Source organism: Actinia tenebrosa, unplaced genomic scaffold (genome assembly GCF_029948245.1).
Source record: "Actinia tenebrosa isolate PJP-AT-01 unplaced genomic scaffold, QUT_ActTen_1.0 PGA_scaffold2__45_contigs__length_23673736, whole genome shotgun sequence".
Lineage (NCBI taxonomy): Eukaryota > Metazoa > Cnidaria > Anthozoa > Actiniaria > Actiniidae > Actinia > Actinia tenebrosa.
This window is the reverse complement of record NW_028292579.1, coordinates 8,693,901-8,718,633: the sequence shown is the minus strand read 5'-3', so window position 1 is coordinate 8,718,633 and position 24,733 is coordinate 8,693,901. Positions and strand designations below refer to the sequence as shown.

Here is a 24,733-nt window from a genome sequence, read left to right as displayed (position 1 = left end):
ATGGTAGAAAACGATGGATCCATTAACTTCAGGGGACCAGATGCCATGGTGAAGGAAGGAAACATTACCGTCTGGAAAACACTGTCCAAAGTGAAAGAAGTGGAAATGGAACTACCTGTATCTATTGTTGAAGTTCTCAGATCTGAACTAGGAAAGGACTTTATTTTTCAAAGTTTTAAAAATAATGCCATCAATGCAGTTGTCACTTTTGATAAACAACTCTTGTTGACAGCGGTTGATCGAGAAAATGCGAAAAGAGCTGAAATCTTCATTAAAGAAGTGACAACAGAAGAAAGCATTCCTCTCGACGAACACCTAAAACGATTAGTTGAGTCCGAGAAATGGAAAGAATTCAAATGTGAAATGCAGCAGTCCAAGCTACTAAAGATTACAGAAGAACCAGTAGTAAGCACATTGTGGATAGCTGGCATGACGGAAGATGTTAGTTGTGCCAAAGAAAAAATTATGTCATATTTCAAAGAAAATGTACAACTACACGAAGTGATTAATATAGAAACTGGTCGCATAAAGTTTATATTCAAATACCAAGGTCCCGCCATCAAAGATATCGAAGAATCCCTAAAGAGCCAGTCAGTGAAAGTATCTAAGAAAAGTGAAAACGAGATCTTAGTTTCTGGCACCAAAGAAGGAATCCAGCTGGCTTTTCCAAAAATTGAAATGATCATCAGTGACATCAAAGATCGCACAGTCGATTTGGACAAGCAGCCAGGAATGAAGAAACCTTTTATTGGGGATATGGGCCTGGCTTTGTTGTCTGCCATTGAGAACAAACATAAATGTATCATTGAACGTTGCACTCCATCGCAAAGTTCACAACCAACTTCATTTGGAGCTGTCGATGAAGCCAAGAGCCTATCCAGAATGATTTGCAGTTACGTCACGCCTGAAGGGAAAAAAATATTACTGTACAAGGGAGATATAACGGAACACAGAGTCGATGTAATGGTCAATGCAGCCAATGAGAAGCTAGAGCATGATAGTGGAGTCGCGAAGAGGATTGCAGATAGGGGTGGCCAAGAAATTCTAGATGAATGCAATGCATATATAAAACAATTTGGTGATCTTTCATCGGGCGAAGTTTTGGTTACTAGAGCGGGCAGCCTCCCTTGTCAACGAATCAATCACGTGGCTAGTCCAAAGTGGACTTCCTCAGTACGCCTTAAAAAGACAAGAGGAACCAAAGAGGGGTATGAAGTTCTTATGCTGGCTCAGGCTGTGAACAACGCATTACACAAGGCAGAAGGGTATAACAGTATTGCATTTCCCGCAATAAGCGCAGGTGCATCTGGATTTCCTGAAAACATTTGTGCAGAAACACTAATACAAAGTGCACTCGAATACTTTAAAGAAACCCCATCATCAACTCTAAATGAAGTTCACTTTGTTCACATGAAAGATTCTGTTATCAAGGCTTTCCACGACCAAATGAAAATGTCATTTGATAAAGAGCCGTCTTTTACTGATACTACAACGCCAGCAAAGGAAAATACTACAAAAGCAATAAAAAGACGAGGGAGATCATCTAAAACTAGTGCAGTTTTAGTCTCAAAGGTTGCCAAAACGACAGTGGCGCCGATTCAAGTCATGATCGTTGTTGGTGATCTTGCAAAGGAAGATGTAAGTCAAAAGTTAAACTGTCCTTGCGCATTTGTCTTTGGCGCAAAGCTTTAGGACGTGAACAAAAATCCAAAAATCCAGGGGGAAAAAACAACCCTTTTTTAATTTTCTTAATTTAAATTTCGATGTCGCCAACATCTAGGACTTCAAAAAAGTTATTTCCTAATAATCTACTGTCAGCAGATAATATTACCTATCTTCCGATCTTTCGTTTGCTTACAGGTGGAAGCCTTAGTTAACACTGTATCACAGGATCTCGATCTGAGCAAAAATCCATGCGCTAAAGCTCTTAGCGATGCTGCAGGCCCTGGATTAGACCAAGAATGCAAAGGCAAAGGACAATTGTCAATTGGACGAATGGTCGTTACTGATGGACACAACCTTCGTTGCAAAAATGTCTTTCATGTGGCAGCTGGAAATTGGGAAAAAGGAAAAGGAGAAGCGGTATGTAGCTCAGCATTTAACCTAAATTATTAAATAGTAGAAAGGAAATTAGGGCTAACCTTTGCTATTGTCTACTCTGGTTTCTATTATTTCCATAGAATCAAATGCTAATGGTTAGGTAATTCAAATCCTTAATTAATTTCATTTATTCTGAAATGCTTGTCAAATCACGCAATGGTCGCTTCATAAAAGTATCTTGATTGTGAGGCTAAAATAGATGACTTGCTCTAAGAGGTCACGTCATCAAATCGGCCATTGTGGCTGGCATTCTACAGGTTTTAGCTGTGCGAAAATGAAAAAAAAAAAAAAAATGGCGGATTAGGAAAGTTGTTTTTGCGACGAAAGGTAAAGTTAGCGCACTAAATTACGATAAAAATCCCTTTTTCTTACAAGAAATATATTCTTCTTAGATATCTAATATAAAGTAGATTTCTAAAATACTTCTCATATGAAATTAAATTTTCAGTTAATAAAAGGCACAAAAGATTGCATATCTTTTTCGAATGCAATTAAATAATGTGGCTGTTTGTATAGGAAATCGCACGATCTCGAGTACAATTTGGAAATTAATAGAGACGAGTAATGTTTTGAAAGTTCTTGTAATTGCACGAGCCTTTAGGCGAGTGCAATTAAAGAACTTTCAAAACATTACGAGTGTCTATTAATTCCAAATTGTACGAGAAGATCGTGCGATTTTTTGTTTATAGTTCACTCAACAAAATTTCAGTAAAAAATGCGAAGCGACGCCGTTCATCTTTATCTATTTGGCGGCCGATTTTCAGTCCATCGCGCAACTGAAATGCATAAAAAAGATTAGTTCTTACGGCTTTAAAATTTTATTTATGTTTTTTAAGTACAAAATGATAGAAAATAATTGTTTTGACATTATTTTGGCCATGTTGCCATAGCGACTTAATTCGGTACTCCAACGGAGTACAATTAACGCTATAATTGTACTCCTCTCGACCAATCAGAGTCGAGTAATTTTGTTGAGTGTACTATAAGGAAATTAATAGACACGAGTAATATTTTGAAAGTTCTTGTATTTGTATGAGCCTTTAGGCGAGTGCAATTAAAGAACTTTCAAAGCATTACGAGTCAACATTATCAGTAAAAAATGCGAAGCGACGCTGTTCATCTTTGTCTATTTGGCGGCCGATTTTCAGTCCATCGCGCAACTGAAATGCATAAAAAAGATTAGTTCTTACGTCTTTAAAATTTTATTCATATGCTTTTTAAGTACAAAATGATAGAAAATAATTGTTTTGACATTGTTTTGGCCGTGAAGAAGAAGAAGAAGAAAAGTAAAAAATTAAGAAATATCATGATGAAATCTAAGCTAATGATTTCGCTCAGTGATAAGAGGTTCACACTTGAGTGAAGATCAACAAAAAACTAAAGGCCGGAATAAACTTTAAAAGTTATTTTTTTATTTCTTGGGTCGCTCATGCAAGTGATAGTCGAACGTACTGGTGATCTACAAGTTAAGACTTTTAATAATTGTGTTGATTTTAGGTTCTACGTTCGTTGATCCAATCCTGTTTGAAAGAAGCAGACAAGAGAAAGTTTTCCAGCATCGCATTTCCCGCCATTGGAACTGGAAAGGCTGGCTTTCCTACAGACGTTGTTGCCAGGGCTTTCTTTGAAGAAGCTGAATCCTTTAAGATTAAAAACCCCAATAGCACTGTCATTGAAGTTCATTTGGTTATTTTTCCTAAAGATAAACCCACCGTGAAAGCCTTCCAAGATGAGGAAAAAAAGAACTTAGCTAAGAAAAGCCTTGGCAAAAGAGAGGGCCAAAACGTCGGTGAGAGGTTTCAAAACCCTCAAAAAGGCGTCTCGCACTTTGGCTCAGTTCGTTTGGAAGTCGCATCTGGAGATATCACACAACAAACGACTGATGCAATAGCAATAGCAGCAAACAAAAATCTTAAAGTGTCAATTTCCGGAATAGTCGGAAAAAATATTGCCGAAAAGGGAGGTACTTCTATTCAAGAGGAATGTAACCAGCTGGGGCCACAAAACACGGGATCCGTTGTCAACACTTCAGCTGGTTCTCTTCCGACTAAAACCATTTTCCACCTTGTATTCGATAATCAGCAGGACCTTTCGTCTACAGAATTAATAAACGCTATGTTCAAATGCTTCAAGGAGGCTGATTCAATGGGAATTACTTCTATTGCTGTCCCTGCGATAGGAACAGGAATGGGAAAGATGAGCCCCAAAGATGCAGCTAAAGCTATTTTGTCCGCTGTAATAAATATTTCACAGGAAAATCCAACTTCATTAAATCATATACGTATTGTCGTCTTTAAGAGTGACATGATAGAAGCTTTTTACAAAGCCACTGAGGAAGCAAAGGCACCTGCGTCAATTTGGCAATCTTTTAAAGGGATTCTTGGATTTGGCGAGGTGAAAGATGCAAGTGCTCATTTACACCAGCCATATACAACTAAAGATGATAGAAGTGGAATTTCCACACCAGCTATGAATGAAAAAATGTGGCTCCAGGTTAGTAGCCAGTTTTTTATTATAAACCTTAAGCTGAGTGGCAGGCATCGAGGACGGCGAAACGAAGAATTGAGGATGATTAGCGATCAGGTTATTTCGATTCCAAGTATGCCGAGTCGTCCTTGGCTTTGCCGTTCATTATAGTACATTGCAAAAGCAACGTCCTAGACGTTGACCTGCTCACTTTATGTTCCCATGTCGTCGTCCTAGATGGTTGTCGATGCTTAAGGTTGCTCAGATATAGGAAAATATTTGGTTTAATGTGACTGCCTGCTACAATTTTTCGAATTGAAATTTGATGTTGATTCCAAATCTGGAAAGAAAAATAGGGTGTCCCGGGCTTGTTTTCGAGATAATCAGCATTTAATGGAATCCTACGCGCGAGCTTTTGGAGCAAAAATTGCACCACCTGAAGTGATTATTAAAAAAAATCATAAGATAATAGTTATTTGCAGGCTCCATGATTGCACGAATGAAGGCTAGTCAATCATTATACAATAATTCGTGGATATTTTCGACAAAAAGACAAAGAGATATATTGATTTGTCATATTTTGTAGTTTCGGTGCTCTTAAAAAAATCTCATAAAGCCGAAGTAAAATCCCTACAAATTCTATTTTTTCATGTGCTAGAAAAATTAACTTTTTCTAAAATGTTGATATAACGTATACGTAACCAAGATTTTTTGGAGTTTTTCCGAATAAGCTATCGATAGAGAGTACCGTCCAATTGAGGGTTTTGCCCTGTTGAAGCTCAAAACGAATATGGTTCTTCAATAAACTCTTATAGCTTTTTCAGCGGTTTTGAGCACGCGCACACGAACGGAATAATAATAATAATAATAATAATAATAATAATAATAATAATAATAAGGATAAGGATAAGGATAAGGATAAGGATAAGGATAAGGATAAGGATAAGGATAAGGATAAGGATAAGGATAAGGATAAGGATAAGAATAAGGATAAGGATGATGATGATGATGATGATAAGATATATATATATATGTATATGTATATATATGTATATATATATAGTAAAGATTGGATTAAAGACGAGACATGTTCACTGTAACTCCGAGTTTCGTGCTTACGCACTCATCAGACAGACTTTAATGAAACATATTCCTATTACTGTGATATTTATATACAAGAGGTGTAATGATTATTTACAAAAGAAGTATTGTTCGGAAAGGAGTTAATTAGCTAGGCCTGGATTTCTATTGTTCATCAGATAGAACTTGTTTTCATGTCGGCATTTGGAGATCAATTCGGATCGCTTGTTTAAAAGAGTGTCGCTGTTTGCTTTGATGATAAGTAGCTTTTCTGTTAAGCACAGGTCACACCTCTTAGAAATGTTGCTGTATGGTCTGGCTGAAGTGATGATTGTCCATTCTATGTTGTAGTCTTTGTTGTTATCTTTAAGGTCCCAGATGTATTTAGAAAGTTCGGTGCTGTTAGCGTATTTTCTATTTCGCAGAGATAGTTTGTGCTGAGTGTATCGTTGTTTGAATGTTCCTTCTGTCAGGCCAATGTAGTTTTTCCCAGTAGTGTCCTCGTTTGTTGTGACATGAGCGTTGTAGATGATGCTGGAGGAGAGGCAGTTGTTGTTTAGAGGGCATTGATCTTTTTTACGGCAGTTGCATGTTTTCTCAGAGGTGGTGGCGGGATCGGTATCGGTGTTGAAGATTTTCTTGTTGTGTTTGGTAATGGTGGTTTTCATGTTTTCCATGCAGCTGTAGCTCATTTTGATATTATTCTTATTGAAGATCCGGTGAAATCTGTGGTGCTTGGGAAAGTGTTTGTGTATGAGCTTCAGGAAGATGCTTCCGACGTTGGTTTGTACATTCTTGCTGTATGGAGGGTTGTACCAGATGATGTTCCGTTGTCTGTTTCTTTTTGAATATGTAGATGTATAGATATCCTGCAACAAGACCGAATTCGACAAAGCCAAACCCATCTATGAACATGCCCTGAATTCCAGCGGATATACCAAAACCCTGACCTACAACAACCATAAACCATCTACACATTCAAAAAGAAACAGACAACGGAACATCATCTGGTACAACCCTCCATACAGCAAGAATGTACAAACCAACGTCGGAAGCATCTTCCTGAAGCTCATACACAAACACTTTCCCAAGCACCACAGATTTCACCGGATCTTCAATAAGAATAATATCAAAATGAGCTACAGCTGCATGGAAAACATGAAAACCACCATTACCAAACACAACAAGAAAATCTTCAACACCGATACCGATCCCGCCACCACCTCTGAGAAAACATGCAACTGCCGTAAAAAAGATCAATGCCCTCTAAACAACAACTGCCTCTCCTCCAGCATCATCTACAACGCTCATGTCACAACAAACGAGGACACTACTGGGAAAAACTACATTGGCCTGACAGAAGGAACATTCAAACAACGATACACTCAGCACAAACTATCTCTGCGAAATAGAAAATACGCTAACAGCACCGAACTTTCTAAATACATCTGGGACCTTAAAGATAACAACAAAGACTACAACATAGAATGGACAATCATCACTTCAGCCAGACCATACAGCAACATTTCTAAGAGGTGTGACCTGTGCTTAACAGAAAAGCTACTTATCATCAAAGCAAACAGCGACACTCTTTTAAACAAGCGATCCGAATTGATCTCCAAATGCCGACATGAAAACAAGTTCTATCTGATGAACAATAGAAATCCAGGCCTAGCTAATTAACTCCTTTCCGAACAATACTTCTTTTGTAATTAATCATTACACCTCTTGTATATAAATATCACAGTAATAGGAATATGTTTCATTAAAGTCTGTCTGATGAGTGCGTAAGCACGAAACTCGGAGTTACAGTGAACATGTCTCGTCTTTAATCCAATCTTTACTATATATCTATCGCTCTGCATCCCTACGCATCGAGCACTGTTTCAACAGTATAGACCACATTACATACTTTGTTATATGTATATATATATATATATATATATATATATATATATATGTATATATATGTATGTATGTATATATGTATGTATATATTAAAAAAATATATATTAAAATTTCACGTCAAGTCTGGGCTTTCCCAAATCTTATTTTTACAACAAAATATATAATACGTGGCTCCAATGGCAAGATTCATTATTTTTTTGATTATATAGTGTTGTTTTTTTTTGTCGACTCCAATGTCATTCATCATGTCTAAAAACGTAGAACATTCGTCGGACAGGACGCCAAGAGAGCTCATCGAGAGGTTCACAAATTTAACGCGATCGAATTTATTGGTCAAATCTTTAATCAAATTCTTGTATTTTTCTCTTTTACGGACTGCATTGTTATTAAGGTTAGACTCAAACCCAACTGTTAGTTCCAGAACATAAAGGCACTTGGACTGTATTAGGAGAAGGAGATCTGGACGAAAAGTGTCACCAGTTATAATTGAAGGACTCAGAAAATCATTTACGTCAGCATAGAGTGAAGAGCGATGATTAATTACAGGTTTGAGCGAGTTGGCAATGAAGTTAAGAATCGAGTCATGTCTCCATGTAAAGCGTTCGAGGTAATGGTGACAACCAGCAACAACATGGAGGAGTGTCTCAGGATTAATGCAAAAGGAGCAATCAGGACTTTGTGATAATCCCCATCTTGTCAGATTCTTACGTGTAGCAAGGGAGTTATTTATGTAGCGAATGGTAAAGTTGTAAATGTTCTTGGGTAGGTTAGACTGAACAGAAGACCAAATAGAATTAACAGATGACAATGAAAACTTTATGACATTTGAGAACAAGAAACCTTGTGATGTTAGGTGGTGTTTCAGTTTATTTTCTTGATGAGAACGAAAATCTTTAAGGACTTCCTTGGTGGAATTATACACATCGTATTGAATATTAGTGTGACTGCTTGATGACTTCCAGAAATCTCTTATAGAAACATTTCTTGACTTTTTTAAAGTGCTACTACGACGAAAATCGCTCAAACTTGGATTCAGCTGAAACTTCCTAAATATACTCTTTAAAGGTCCAATAATCACTGTATGAAGTGTTTTCTCGATATTCAGTACGAAAGCATGATATTTTTACGATTATTTTTTGGAGTCTGTGACGTCATACACTCAACATCGAACATCGCTCCATACATTTTTTTGTAGTTTATGATCAAAATATCAGTAGTAAAGGGAGAAAGAAATACCCAAACTCCCCAAAATATAAATTATAGTCACAAGTAATGTAAAATAAGCACATTAGCCACCCTTTGGGCTTCATAGGAATAAAAGAAATTAAGGATTTATATACAAAGAAATGTATGGAGCGATGTTCGATGTTGAGTGTATGACGTCACAGACTCCAAAAAATAATCGTAAAAATATCATACTTTCGTCCTGAATATCGAGAAAACACTTCATACAGTGATTATTGAACCTTTAAAGAGTATTTTTAGGAAGTTTCAGCTGAATCCAAGTTTGAGCGATTTTCGTCGTAGTAGCACTTTAAGGAATTACGGAGAAGCAGCAGTAAGGGGGACTCGCGAAGGGGGTACCGGGAACGCCGGGAATTACCCGGGTTAAGTGGCATGCGTCCCCCGCGGGAATTACCCGTAGGTAGGTATTTTGGTAAAGATATTTGTTGCGTAATGTGTACCGCAAACGGAGGAAAAGATATTCCTTAGATATAGATGGACACGATCAAGAGCATTCAGAACAAAACTGTGCGCAAGCTCAGGACTCAGGTGTTGGATCGCCTGGATGCGGATTTTGCCTTCACAACATTTATGGAGGGAGATACAGACGAGACTATTAGAAGAGTGTATGGATTGTCAGTGCCTCGACAACCATGTTTCGACTACCTTTTTTTTGTGTCCCAAAAGATGCCAATCCGTGTCCCAAAAGATGCCAATCCGTGTCCCAAAAGATGCCAATCCGTGTCCCAAAAGATGCCAATCCGTGTCCCAAAAGATGCCAATCCGTGTCCCAAAAGATATCTGGGACGCCTAGAAGAGTGTATGGATTGTTTTTCGTGTCCCAAAAGATGTGCGTTGTCCAACAAAGGCCACATTCGTAGTATTTGCTTCTCCCCCTATATATAGAGATGGACTCCCAAAAGACTATTTCAACAACATTGCAAGAGATGGGCATACGTGCGAAGAGTAGGCTGCTAGCACATTTGCTGCTGGACAATGCCCACGACGGAAACCTACTACCGGACATATCCAAATGCGACTACTTGCGTGGAAACGAAGGTACTACCAGTTTGCAGCCGCTAGGAGGATTGCCGCCATTCGTAGACGACGTATTCGTGTATGGGTTCGTTGCAGAACAAGACTTGTATGGGCGGGTTTGCAGAAATGCAAAGGCAATAGTCTCGAAGATATCCATTGCGGCCACGGAAGCCTTTGGAATGTTTCTACCGACCAACATGGCGCACACGTGTAGAAAAGGAAACATAGTAGACCGCGTGGCCCATTTGTCCAACAAGTGGAATGCTCTGCACGGCGAACATGCAGCCACATTCGTAGCCAAAGTAGACACCTCCGAGTTGCCCATAGAAGCCGTAGAGAAAGGCATTGCCAAGTTCTCCACCTTGCTACAAGCACACGGATATGGCATCTATTCCGTCGACTACACGCAGGATTTCTCTGGTACTTTGGATAGAGCTGCATTGGTGCGCCGCCTGCGGCAAATGGGCTACAAAGAACAAGGAGAAGCTGGTTGGCGCGAAAGTACCATACTGGACAACACGCACTCGGTGGGCGAACACGTTTGCACCTGGCTGGAAAAGGGCAAACGGACGAAGATATACAACAAGATAGTATCCAACTTCGAAGCCGGAGAAGTGCAGAATCCAGTAGGCGCAAAGTTGGCAGAGTACGTGCATTGTCCGAACGACCACCTGCGTAGAACATTCCTGCATCCAGACGTGCAGAAGAGAGGATGTACGCGCGTGGAAATATCCATCTACAGCAGAGATTTCTCCAAAGAACACACCAATGCCATTGCGGAAACCATAGCACCGCTAGAAGACATATTTGTGGTGCAGCCGCCAAAAAACATGTGGTTGGCACTTGCCGAACATTTGGACAGATGTTTGTGTATTTGTTGCGAAGAGACAAAAGAAATCTTCCTAGCTTGGTACTGCCATGTGGGAACAGGAAGAATAGCCGGTGTGCGCGTGCGGGGCAACGAAAAGTGGGAGCAGTGCGTACTTTGGACCATAGCAGAGTTTGGCCTGCGCAGATGCCCCATATTTCGCATAGACGTGCAAGAATTGGATCCAGTGGAAATAGCCCCGCTGCGATGCTACACGAAGGACTCCCCGACGGTGCTGGCAGAATCCAAGTTCCCCACCCGCGTGCATGCGAATGCTCCTACCATCGCAGACTTTCTCCCAACTACGGAACACGCGGAGTGGATATGGCGTACGAAGAAGGCACAGCGCTTGGGAGTAGAAAAGAGCCCATTCGGCATTTTAGAAGTGCCTACGGACCGCAGGATCTCCTTCCTATCCAAAAGAAGACGACAGCAGCGCTTGGAAGACATACGGGACGATTTGGAAGGCGACGAGTGGGTCGAAGCCACGAAAAGATACCACGCAGAACTGTCGGAACAAAAGCAGAACATCCTGCGGCAAAAAGAAGCAGACAGGCGAAAGATAGAAGAAGAGTTGGAAAAGCACAAAAAGCTGTTGGATAGGACTCGCCGGCGCAGCCGCAAGCTGTGCGAGCTGCTGTTCGAAACACATACGAAGGTACACCGCATGCAAGAAATTCCCCCGGGCGACTACAAAATACTAGGATACGCAGTACCAAGGAACAAAGACCCCGATTGGCCCGCCAAAGGGCACCGCGTAGTCCTACGCAGCGGCAAGGAAGCGTCGGTGGCTTGGGCTACGGCTGCAATGTTGGATGCATTCGCGGTGGGAAAGTTCGAAAGCAGCGGCTACGTGCACACCGCCATACCTGGGGAAGAAGTACTGTTGGAGTGGCAGAACAACGCAGCTACGATATTCGTACCGGAAGGCCCCGGCTTGGACACCTACCACGAATTGGCGGCAAAGATAGACTATGCAATACCCAAAAATCCATCCAGACTACTGGAAGTTCCAGCGCCGCCAAACAAAGAATGCGTGCAGGCGCTACGCATGCAGCCGGGCGAATACCAATGTTGGCGCTATGCAAAAACCACATACATGGGCAAAGAAAGGACCATTCTGTTCCTGTCCAGCCGATGCTCCGAGTGCGTACTGGAGGGCTGCACGGTGGAACATGCAACCACACCCGTTTGGGGGCACTTCTTGGAGGCGCAAAAAATAGACTGGACATCTCCACCGCCTTTGTACTGCAAGATAGGCAGGGAAAAGACCACCGCCAACAAAAGAAAGGATAGATTGGTGCACGTGTCCACCTAGGACATTGCATAGATCTTTTTGGACCACAGCGGCCTTCCAAAGTAGGTCTTCGTATTTCGTGTTGTTTTGTTGTGGGATTGCTAACAAGCAACAAGAAATACGAAAACCTTTTTTTGGACTCTTTGCAAAGATAGGAATTTGGAACTCTTTGCACTACTCCATCTCCGGAATTCGAGAGCTTGGTTTTTTTGGTGGCTCCCTAGGCTTTGGCGGCTCTGGAATATATTTGTACACGACTTTGGGTTCTTGTCTGGCGGCCCAAACAAGCGCTCCAATACCCAAAACGGCGAACAGCACATTCCCAGCTATCTGCCAGTCTATCTTTGTGGATACTTCGTCCACTTCCTTCTCTATTTCTTCCACCTCGCTGTTGTATTCGTCGCAGCCCACCGCATCCATAGCGGCTTGCAACTCTTGGCGAAGTTTCCCTAGATCGCCTAGCAATTCTTCTTTCGTTTTCTGTAGGTCGTCGAGGACAATAGCAAAAGAATCCTGCACCTCCAGAAAATGTTTCTGTAGATCGGTCGTAGGCGGCTTTTCGGGTATTGCAACCTCTACACCATTTTCCTTTTCTATTCTACGTATTTTGGGTATTCCTATCCCGTATTTGCGGGCTACCTTCTGCAGCCCCATACCATTCTTTCGGTCTTCCAAAAGATCTGCAATTTCCTCTTCGGATAGTATCTTTGGCGTGGCCATATATATCTGTGGACACATGTTTTTTGTGTCTAGACGCCTATGGATCCATAGGGTACCATATGGTAGATACCTGTTTGTCCACAGATATAGCATGTATTTGTACATAGCCACTGGTATAGCTGCATACGTGCTGGGAAATCTTGGAAGGCCTCTACCGCGCGCAAAAGACAATACGGGAAGTTCGCATACCGGGCCACGTGGCGACTTTGTTGCAGCTACCGCGGCGTCGATAGGGGAACGAATCGTTCCTCTCCCATCTTTCGGGAAACGCATACACTCTTTTGGGACACGGCTGCACATCTTTTGGAACACGAATCTACATCTTTTGGGACACAAAAAAAGGCAGTGACGATCCATACACTCTTCTAGACGCGGTTGCACATCTTTTAGGACACGGATTGGCATCTTTTGGGACACGGATTGGCATCTTTTGGGACACAAAAAAAAGGTAGTCGAAACATGGTTGTCGAGGCACTGACAATCCATACACTCTTCTAAGTAAATATCGTGACAGGATTCTATTTACATATCGAACGCCGGCTGTCTGGTTCATATGCAAATTAAATATAATAATTTTCACATACATAAGCGTCCAGATGTGTCTGGCGTTCGCTTGTGATCGTGGACTTTGGAGCTGGGGAGGCCTAAAGTCCCGAGTTCGAGCCTCGCTGTAGACGCATTTGGACCGGTTGCTGTGAGTGAAAAAAAAAGCCTCCCCCACTCACAGCAACCGTGGGGGGAGGGGTGGAAAGTGCGATTCAACCCCGCGATGGGGGGTTTCGCGATTGGAAAAGTCGGGGGGTGTCTCGGGACGCTGTCCGGAGTTCACCCTCTGGTGGGTCGTAAGAAAGATATATGTGTATGTACTAGAGGGCCTCTGGCGCGGGATGAAATAAGCCCCGTAAGCCCAAAATGCAAAAAACCCCACTGGGGATAGCTTGGTGTTCTGCGCGATGCATTCCCCAGTGGGGTTTCTGGCAAAATAAACGCCAGTTTTGCATTTTTATTTTCTCGGAATCCATCCTAACAGGGGGTGGTTGGGGTCTATTTCGTAAAATATTTCGTAAATTACGTCAGGGTAATAAGGAATATCCTTATCCAGCCGACAAAACATCCACTCGGCTCTGCTCATATCAGGAACCTCAGGAATAGACTTACCGGTAATTTCAGACAAAAGATAAGGAATAGCTTTGTAATATTTCCCTAGATTTAATTTTTTCAGCGTTTTCCGTAGACTTTGTGGGGTTGGCTCTTCTAAGTGGTCTATGATTTTCTTCTTTACTTCGTTGTTTAAATATACCGGTCGATAACCTTGGATATGACTCATCCAGTCCCTAAAGTATTTTATTCTCTTATAAGGTGTTTTCTTACGACCTCCATTGGCGTAATACTGCTCTCTGGTGGCATTTGGTACGGCATTACGAATATTCTTACCACACTCGTAACACTGTGCTGACGTGTCGTCTTCTATTTGCATTTTCTTACCACAACACCAGAAACCCTTGGGCTTGGGTATGTTAACTTTGGATCTTAGGCAAATTATACAGAAGTCATTGGTGAACTTTTTACATTCATGCATATATAAGACAAATATCTTTACCAAAATACCTACCTACGGGTAATTCCCGCGGGGGACGCATGCCACTTAACCCGGGTAATTCCCGGCGTTCCCGGTACCCCCTTCGCGAGTCCCCCTTACTGCTGCTGGAGAACAGTTTGGCACTGAATGAATTTAATTGATGGAGGACAATCCGCTGAGATTCTGAAAGGGGTACCCTGTTTATGACAAAAAAAACCCCAAAAAAACACGTATTTGTAGACCCTGTTTATGACAAAAGATATAATTAATTGCACTGAGTTCCTGTTTCAATTATCATGTCATCTCACGTATCGGTTTTTTACGACCATAATAACCAGTTTCGGTCAATACGAAAGTAGGAATCCTGAATATGACAAGAAACTCAGGAAGAATTTGGACCTTGAGTGAAATTGCATACCCTGTTTATTACAAGAAGCTCGAAAAACCATACCCTGTTCAGCGGATCATCCCCGTATAGTTCATATATGGGAGTACCCCCCCGGGAGTCAAAGTAGCGACCAAAGTAGCGAAATAATTCACCCATTTTGACACGGGGAACAAGAACTCCATTAATCAACAGTTTAGGTAAATATTGGTCAGATTTAGTAGACAGCTTTTTTTATACGAAAAGTAATGCATTTGTCAACTCTTATTATCTTGTCATACCATTGACACCAGATTATGAAGCGATTGATTAAGTGTTGATTTTCTGATTCTTGACCACTCATGACAGCTGCGTCGTCAGCGAACTGGAACCAGTGGATGGGATTTAAGAACTTAAAGGAGAAGCCAAATTGACGATATTTTTCTGATTTAATTTGCTGGAGGAACGTGTTAAAACACAAGTTAAAAAGAAGAGGGCTTAGGCAATTATCTTGAAGTACGCCACGATTGATAGGTACAAAGGAAGTGCGAAATTATAATAATAATAAAAATAATAACAATAATAATAATAAAAATAATAACAATAATAATAATAATAATAATAATAATAATAATAATAATGTCTGAAGTTGAAATAAACATATAATAATAATAATGATGATAATGATAATAATAATAATAATAATAATGATAATAATAATAATAATGATAATAATAATAATAATAATAATAATAATAATAATAATGGCTTTATTAACATTTCCATATAGTGGCTCTTCTATGTTAATATAATGTAGTATAAACTAAAATGATCCATCCACTAGTTTACACTTGACTGCAGGAAGGTTGTAGTATACATTTATACAAATACCTAATTTAATTAGTATATTTAATGATATGCAAAACAGAAAACTCACTTTATTTATTATTTGTTTCATTCAATGAACGTTAAAATATTTTATTCTCGTGTTTTACATCCTACAGATTATAAATCAATTGGTTTTGAGGGTTAAAAAAGTAAAATTGCAATATGCATCTCATTAGGTATTTGTATAAATGTATAAATGTATACTACAACGTTTCTGCAATCGAGTGTATATCTAACCTGTATATTACCCCTTAATGAAATATATCTATATGTATATGTATGTGCATATACCCACCCTCCCAACCCACTAATAAAAATAAATAAATAAATAAATAAATGAATAATAATAATAATAATAATAATAATAATAATAATAATAAACTGGTACTAACAGAGAAAAAAAGAAAGTAATAAAGATAAGTTACAACCCACCCAATCTGCCCACTATGTACATGTAACTCTATAAGGAATTCGGCTCACCGAAATCTCGACACTCCCATTCCCCACCCTACCCCCCCTCCCCCACCACCCCTACCCCCATAATTGGTTACGGCTATAAATAGTTACGTCAGTAACTTAGAATCATTACTTATCTAGTTCTAGCTTAGCTTCTTTCATTGATAAAAGTTTAGTTCTTCTCACGAAGGAGGCGAAAGAGTCTGAATTTCTAATGTCAATAGGCAAACAGTTGAATGCTGTGGAAGCACTGTCCGGGAAAGTTCCTTTTATAAGGGGGTGGTAAGATTGACACTGCTGCTTGTCCTCAGGTTGCGTGTTGGGTTCGATCTTTCTATACTTGCATAGCTTGGACAGTGTGGATCATATAGTGCCTTGGGTAACCATCCAATTTTGAGGCAATCATCGGTAGTGGCGTATCTTCCTAGCACGAAGCAGTTGCATTTTGCATTCGTTGAAGACGTTGTATTATGTATTGTTGCAAAGGTTCAAACACAATGTCATTATAATCCAGTTTGGAGAGGGCAAGTGATTCCACTAGGTGCTTTCGTAAGTTACAGTCAGTAACGTTTCGTATTTTCTTCAGTGTATGTAGTCTAGAAAAACATGATGATATAACAGATTTGACATGGTTGTTCCATTGTAAGTATTGGTCGATCTCTACACCGAGCAACTTTTTGTTGGCAACAGTCTTGAGTTTCTTTCCTGATAACACGCGAACGTTATTCAAAAGTAGTCCAGTCACCTTAAGCGGAGTTCTTAATCTTAGAATTAACAAATATCCCCTGAATAAATTGGTTTAATCGTGGTCTGTTTTCTGAGCGCCATAGCTCTTTCCAATTTTAAAAAACAACTTCCTGCTATGACCACTACGTTATTTTTTTTTCCTTTAACTTTTTTGTCGAAGTCCGTTTGCCATTAAACTAAAGATGATGTTTTTGTTTCCCTCTGGAATGGCTTTCTTTGCCGAAGGTGCTACATACGTGGTCAATTTAGTGTTTTTGTCAGGAAAGGGATAACTATTAAAAATATTATGGCATTTATTAATAGTATGCTACGGCGCTGTCTCTCACCACTGCGTAGCCCAGGGTCGTAAGTTTATTAAAAACAAAAGTAACAATATTGCTTGCTTGCTTGTTGTTGTTGTTGTTGTCGTTGTTGTTGTTGTTCGATTCCGGACTAGTTTGAGCCACATATTTGAGTTGAGTTTGTTTGAAGTGTGGTTTCGTCTCCAGGTATTCCGTATTTTCTCCATCTATAATATTCAACGGGTGGGTGGAGTGCCGTGTATCGTTTAAGGGATTCAAGTTGGCCTGGTGGTTGAAAAAAATGAATGCTCTTTCTTAGGTATTTGCTTCCAGTGACCAGGACTTGAACGAAGCAGAATCTAATCTCATAGCCCTAGTGAAAGAAAAATCGAGAAAGAAAGAGATCCATCATGAAGCGATTGGCACACTTTCAGAGAGCCAAAATCAACGGATTATGCAGTTTCAGACAACGCATAATACTACAATCCAAATAGACAAGAAAATCAACCGCATTGTTGTTCGGGGCGATTCTGAAGATGTATTCATTGCTACTATAGGTGAGTATGCGGCTCCTAATCGTAGTAGCTCATAACTTCACACTATAACACCTTAAAGTGCGAAATCAAAACATTAAAGAATGGGGATGGGGATGGGATGATGATAATGTTATATACTGCCATAATAATAGTAATAATAGTAATAGTAATAATAATGATGATGATGATGATGATGATGATGATGATGATGATGATGAGCTGCCCGTGGATAAACAACAGGGAGAAGAAAAATGAAGAGAAAACTGCGCCATTTTGAAAGGTAGATGAGCCTTTGCATCGAAGCGAGATGAACGGTAAGCCTGCTATGATAGAGACCTTTACTAACACCTTGGACAATTAATCGCATGTCTCTATTATTGCAAGCTCACCGTTCGTCTCACTTCGATGCAAAGGCACGGCTACCTTTCAAGATGGCGCAGGGAACTGTGAAGGGGACTATTGCCATGGGATGGAAAATAAAGAAGATAAATTGCCTATAAAATATGGTTTGACCGACCTTCGTTTATTTTTACAGATATCACTAAAATATTGAATGAAAAATCTAAAGAAGAAGATGGTCGTAAATTTGCTGAGCTGTTGTCCTTGAATGTACAGTGGGCTTACGTGTATGACGGTGAAGCAATTCCCTACAACATCGAAACTAATGCCGCAATAGAACAAGCGCATGAATGTAAGGAGCCATTTTTTATCGTGAATCTGGCTGACGAAGATGGCATATCTAGTTACAAGATTAATTTCAGAGAAATGACAGAAACTAATCTGGAAACCAATGAAACTATTCAAGTAGAGAGAAAAGTGAAAATAGCAGGTAAGTTGAATCTTTTATTTTGAGAGCTAGACATTCATCTCAGTTCTAAAAGAATGACCATAATACTAGAAACTGTGTGCTTCTTAATCCGCTCCGTACCGCTCTTCTCTCATTTTTCTTGGCTCTAGGTGCATATGTTTTTGTTCTACTAATACTTTTAAGACTGCAAGTGAGTTTGACCGCGTGAAAATCCATCTTAAAGTTGAAAGCAAAAGGACGATTCTGATTCCACCGATTTATAGATCTCGTCTCTGGTTGACTGATGTCTCTGATTGTGTTTATTTTTTCTCATGCATTATACTATATGTTTTATCTTGTAAAGGGATTCGGGTCCCGTGTAACTGGGATCCGCAACCATCAGATAGTGATGGTAAAGAACTAGTCGTTCATTTGGTTCTTCTGGACAAAAATTCGCAAGAGTACGATGACGTCAAGAAGGCCGTAGAAAAGACTCGGTCACCGGCCAATATCATTAAGATTGAGCGAGTACAAAACCCTTCTCGCTACAGGGCATACATGGTGAAGAAACAGGAACTGGATGACAAAAATGGCAGTAACGAAAAAAAGCTGTTCCATGGGACTGCTCCTGAAACATGTAAGCTAATCAACCTCAAGGGGTTTAATAGGAGCTACTGTGGGAAAAACGGTAAGAGTTTATGACCTATTTAATATTATCATCATTGTCTTAAAGTATTTTCTTCTTTAATTTACTATTTCTACGTAGTTATTATGAAACACGAGCTAACTTTAGATAGATAGCAGAAACAATTCAATGTTCAGCTAAATTATATAAGATATGATATTGCCGCTTTAAATGTATATATGGCACTCTAAAATCTAATACCTTTATCATATGACCCGTACGGCCCTGCTCGCGCGCTCTAATAAAACCATTGGAAAAAGTCACGTGATGGGGGCCGGACGGGTTGACGTAAGCGGGCCGGAAAAACCCGTCCGGCCCTGTTCGAATCCGCGCGCTTTCTTTTTCTTAATTATTTTTATTTTCGTGAGGGTCATATGATAAAATGCTTATTGACTGAGTTAGGTTGGGCCGTACAGGAAAATATTTGGCTCTCGGTCATTTGTACGGCATCACCTCGAGCCAAATATTTTCCCGTACGGCCCTCCCACTCAGTCAATAAGTACATATTATTTCTGTTTACCGATTATGTTAATCATATTGTTTGTTATAAAATAATACATGTCTTCAAAAGCTTCCATTTCGTTTTTGCAGCAACCTATTTTGGAAAAGGCGTTTACTTTGCTCGAGATGCTTCATACTCGATGAGTACTAAATATTCTCCCCCAGATTCAGCAGGAAACCGCTACATATATCTGGTCAACGTACTGGCAGGGGAGTATACACAGGGAAGTCCGACTTTTATTTCACCACCGCCAAAGGACCCTAACATTCCTACAATAACCTATGATAGTGTGGTGGATGACGTTTCAAACCCATCAATGTACGTTGTTTTCCATGACGACCAAAACTATCCAGAGTACTTGATAACGTTTCAGTGAATTATCTTTGAGCTGAAAGAAATAGTTCAACTTGTATAATATTATTTTGGAAGTGCCACCTCCCAACGCGTAGCTTAGAGTTGTTTGCTGTTTCTCGCTTGTGCTTCTCCTCTGAGTTGTTTTCTCCAGGTTCTCAGGTTTTTCCTGAGATCTACCAGGATCCATCATTTGGGTTGACAAACCTGTTAGGCACTAAGCCGTCCACCCAGGAGTGATAAAGGCATTAAATTAGACTCATTAAAGCATATTATATAATTACATAGTTACATCTATATTTGCTACTAGTTAGTGCATTATGTATAGACCCAGGTACTCCCATATACAGGGCTAGAAATGTAGCCTGCCTTAGTAAAGGAGCATGCTAAAACAAAGGAAGTCATTCCAGTAAATTTTGCATGCCATTTTATTATTCATTTGGCAGTGTATCGTTATTTTCACCTGCCAAACCTGAAATTTGGCTTGTCATTTGATCATTGGCAGGCCACTATTTCGAGCACTGCATATATAGCCTACGCTAGGATTTGTTACTAGTTAGTGCATGATGTATAGACCCAGGTACTCCCATATATAGCCTACACTAGGATGTGTTACTAGTTAGTGCATGATGTATAGACCCAGGTACTCCCATATATAGCCTACACTAGGATGTGTTACTAGTTAGTGCATGATGCATAGACCCAGGTACTCCCATATATGGCCTACACTAGGATGTGTTACTAGTTAGTGCATGATGTATAGACCCAGGTACTCCCATATATAGCCTAGACTAGGATGTGTTACTAGTTAGTGCATGATATATAGACCCAGGTACTCCCATATATAGCCATCAGACACGGCTTGGTTTCACTGTGCGTAGTTTCGTAGTTTCCAAATTGTTTTTTTTAATTTAGGGTTTTGTCCAATTAAATATGCAAAAAAATCGATTTGTAAACTGACACCCAGCTATTTTTCCATAAATGCTTCCTTTATTTATCCTAGATTCGTTATGTGTAGTTTGTAAAAGCTTAACAGTGCTTCAGTGTCGCCCTTATGCTTGCGTCATTCAATGCGAACTACATTTAACCCACAGGCATCACAAGCGTAAATTTTGCTTTTGAAAAAATAAAATGAAATAAGATAAGATAAAGAAATTTTGAAAGCTTGATTATAAAGGGCTAAGGATTTTAAATAAGGTTATAAAGTTTAAACGTTTTATACTGTAGCAGTCATTAGAATGAGCACATTTCATAGAAGCATGTCTTCGCAAGTCACCCCCTTATTATTTTTCTATAATCAAACAAATTTTTTAGCGTATTATGTCAAGTTTGAAATTGTTTTAAAAGTTAAATTTAAAAAACTTATACGTTTGTTAATTATGTTGTGTTTTGCCGTTTCTTTGCAATTTCGAGCATCAATCTTTTGAAAATTTATAGATAGACTCTAAGTGCCTGCAAGTTTTTTTTGGGGGGGAGGGGTAGGGAGGGAAAAGGGGTGTCTTGTTGTGTGCGTGGTTTTCTTTCTCTGGTTTTTCCTTTTATCAAATTCCGCTGTTATAACTCATCATCATTTTCAATAATGTATTCGAAACATGGCAAGTGTGGCATGGCAAGGCAATGCATGATCTATATATGCTGTTATTTATTAAATAGAATTGAAAAGCAGAAATAAAAAACAACTTGGCAATTAAACTATATATTGTGATTCACCAAGAGAGTGTACACTAAACTTTGCTAGGTTTCGTTTTCAGGCACAGCCAGTTGCTTTCTTTAATGGCGGCAGAAAATGCAGTCGGCGTCACGACAAAGCGGAAGTTTGCATTCGCAACGTTTTGCACACTGACACTACATCTGCTTCCATAAAATATTCTATGAGGTTTAAGGAAACAAGGAAGAAAAAATATTGATTAGCATTAGTAGAGTAGCGAACTAATTTGTTCAATCAACTTCTACTTGGAACAAATCAATTATAGACCACTTTAACATGGACGTAATATATATATATATATATATATATATATATATATATATATATATATATATATATATATATATGTATGTATATGTATGTATGTATTTTTCATTTTTTGTAGACCACGTGTCATTCTCTTGAGCATCATTTGTTTGGTTGGATGCAAATGAAACAAAGAATCCTATTCTATAAGAAATGACACGTGGTCTGTCCAAGCTAAAAGAAGATTGTTTGAAAAGGTCTTTCTTGAATACCGCAGTGTACCTTCTGCATCAGAAAATTCGCAATTGAGTCACTGATATGGGTTATTATAATGGCAGCTTTCCCGGAATTGAAGTCAAATGCGCTTTAGCCTTGGCCAGGATCAGGATCACACACAAAAACGACGCCTATTTTATGACACCAAACAAACCAACCATCAGAACCATACAACCTTGCAAGCAACTCAACCCAAGCTAAACAACTTTACTCTAATTTCTGTTACAAAGGGTGTTTCACGAGTTAGAATCAAACAGGCTGTCAACATGCATTTCATTTTGTAGTTTAGCTTGGTTGGCTAATGTGCTTTCTGCTTAACAAGAAGTCCATAGTTTGATCCTAACTAACCTTGCATATGCAATTGTTTTGAGGGGTAAATAACACTAGGTTGTTCACTGTGCTGCCTGCTAAACAATATGTCAATCGTTAGATTCCGTATCTTTCTCTCTTACTTTTTCCTCTGCACCTGTTCAACTTGTCTTCGCAAGGAACAATAGGCTTTTTAAGAAAATAAATATATTTTTGAAATTAAATTAGGATAATTGTTAATTTAAGATGACATGTTTTTGTGTAAACATAGTAGCTATAATTTTATTTTTGGTTTACTTACTCAAAGTGCTTAATTTGTCATTATCTAGAAATGCAAATTTGAACTATTGCTAAGTTGAGGACAATCACGCAGTGGTCACTTAACCTTTTCGGATTGATCTCGAATTACTTCGCACTTTTGTTTTGAGTCATAAATATGAGTTGCTTTTTTCAGGTTTGTCAACTGTCAGGTTGGGCAAATTTTGGTAGTGTCAAACAAACTTTGTCAGCATGGTGCGACATCACTTAAAGATGTCTTTATTATTTAGATCTTTTCTTTCTTTTATAATGCAAGTCAGGATTTCGTCGTGGTAAAACACTCGCCTCTCACCTCTGAGGTCCGGGTTACGAGTCCCAGTCTGAAACCGACCCTTACTCAATCACACCGGTTAGCGGAGCTGTGCTCCGGGCGGGTCATACATAGACTGTATAGCAGCTGCCTTCTAATTGCCTTCAGTATTGCCGAGCTAGCTTGATATTGCACGTGAGTAGAGTTATTTGTTGGTTCTCATGTGCTTCGAGGGTTTTTTCCCGGGTCCTCTGCCGGTTTTCCTCCCTCCACACAAATCAACTCCTAAATTCCAATTCGATCATGGAACAAGGACAACAGGTTTGTTAGGCGTCACTGGTTAGTTAGTGGAACCTTTGTAAAAACAAGGACGGCTTTTTATCTCATTGAGCTGCTTTACTTGAGGTGGTGAATTTACGATAAACCATTTTTTTTTTTTTTTTTTTTTCGAATTTTTTTTCTCTACACTTATTCTACTTGTTTTCGCAATCCTGAAAGAATAATTAAAAATCAAATCAATCAAATTAGCGGGGTAATTAGTTTTAATTAAAAATTACGATTCTTTGTGTCAAAAATATGGTAGCCATAAGACGTTTTTTGATTACTTCAGCACACAAGGTTTTATTTTATTTATCATTCTTTATTTAAAATTTAGATGAATTTGAACTATACATTGCTAGGTTAAGGAATTTCACTTAGTGGTTACTTAACCGTAATAACAGGCCGCATGACACCCCTAAAACGAGCAGCTGTGTCAAAATAGACACCAGAAATGTAAAGAGCACCTCGATATTAGTTCAAGGGTTTGGCGAAGTTTCAGCTAAATAAACTTTGAGGTTTTATAAGGAAAGGTAGAATACAGGGTTGCACTTTGGACACAAGCAGCGGCGTAAAGCGGGAAACACGAAATAATCGGTTTGACAAAATCTAATCGCGCGTGTAGTTTATAGAGCCGGATTCTAATTCCTGAAACCATATGGCTACATTTCATAAAATATAATCACGAATAAAGTAATAAAAAAAGAAAATCAAAAACAACAACGAAAGGAATACACCAATAAGGAACCAAATAAAAAGTAAAAATATTTGTAACATCAATACGTTTTAATAGTGAGGAAAGTTGGCGAGTGTTACTTATCCTATGTAAACATATTTCTTTCCTTGTTGACTCTCTTCTTCTTTTTCTTCGGGTTTTTCCTTGGCTGCTTACAACTGGACTCAATTACTAAAAAGAAACTAAAATATGTGCTACAAGCACTTATATAGACCCCTTGCATTGATGTTCTGGGGGATAAAACAATAGATTGTCTTTTCTTATGAAAAAAAAATCCATTGTTTTGTCCCCCAGAACAATTCCTCTCGGGACTCAGTGGAAGGGGTCTATAATCATAATAATATTTATCGAACTAATAAGTCATTAATTTCATAAACGGCGTCAAGCACACAAGGTTGCAGACTGACATCTTTTACAATCATTCATCGATTGGTCAAATAAAGTATGAATAATAATTGTAGTTCCCAATTCCCGAGGAGGAATTTTAATTTACTTAATTATATATTACATTGAATAATAATTTAACAGTTGCTATATCACATAGTTAATTAAAATATACTTAAATACCAACCAACAGCCAATCGAAATTGAGAGAGATTTCTGTGCTGCAAAGTCGTGCTATCAGTCGATTGCTGCGGCGAGCAGTCATTAAATATTCAGAAAGACCGGGAGCATTGGCTGTTACAATTATATAG

At 39.2% G+C, this 24,733-nt stretch overlaps 1 protein-coding gene across 1 annotated transcript; it reads left to right on the top strand.

The window, feature by feature from the left end:
- On the top strand, positions 1-21,254 carry LOC148909179 (protein mono-ADP-ribosyltransferase PARP14-like). The gene is made up of 7 exons (XM_089033586.1): positions 1-1,638; positions 1,861-2,082; positions 3,598-4,593; positions 17,336-17,573; positions 18,088-18,381; positions 18,704-19,027; positions 19,616-21,254. Exons 1-7 carry the CDS (start codon positions 1-3, stop codon positions 19,900-19,902), a joined length of 3,999 nt encoding a protein of 1,332 aa, XP_088889712.1. The 3' UTR covers positions 19,903-21,254.
- Positions 21,255-24,733: the final 3,479 nt, after the last annotated feature.

Excerpts from the sequence above, each read along its gene's own strand:
- LOC148909179 (XM_089033586.1), top strand. The coding sequence starts at position 1 with ATGGTAGAAAACGATGGATCCATTAACTTCAGGGGACCAGATGCCATG. Across the intron at positions 17,574-18,087 it reads TGTATTCATTGCTACTATAG|ATATCACTAAAATATTGAAT; the intron begins GTGAGTATGCGG and ends TTATTTTTACAG. Across the intron at positions 19,028-19,615 it reads GAGCTACTGTGGGAAAAACG|CAACCTATTTTGGAAAAGGC; the intron begins GTAAGAGTTTAT and ends TCGTTTTTGCAG.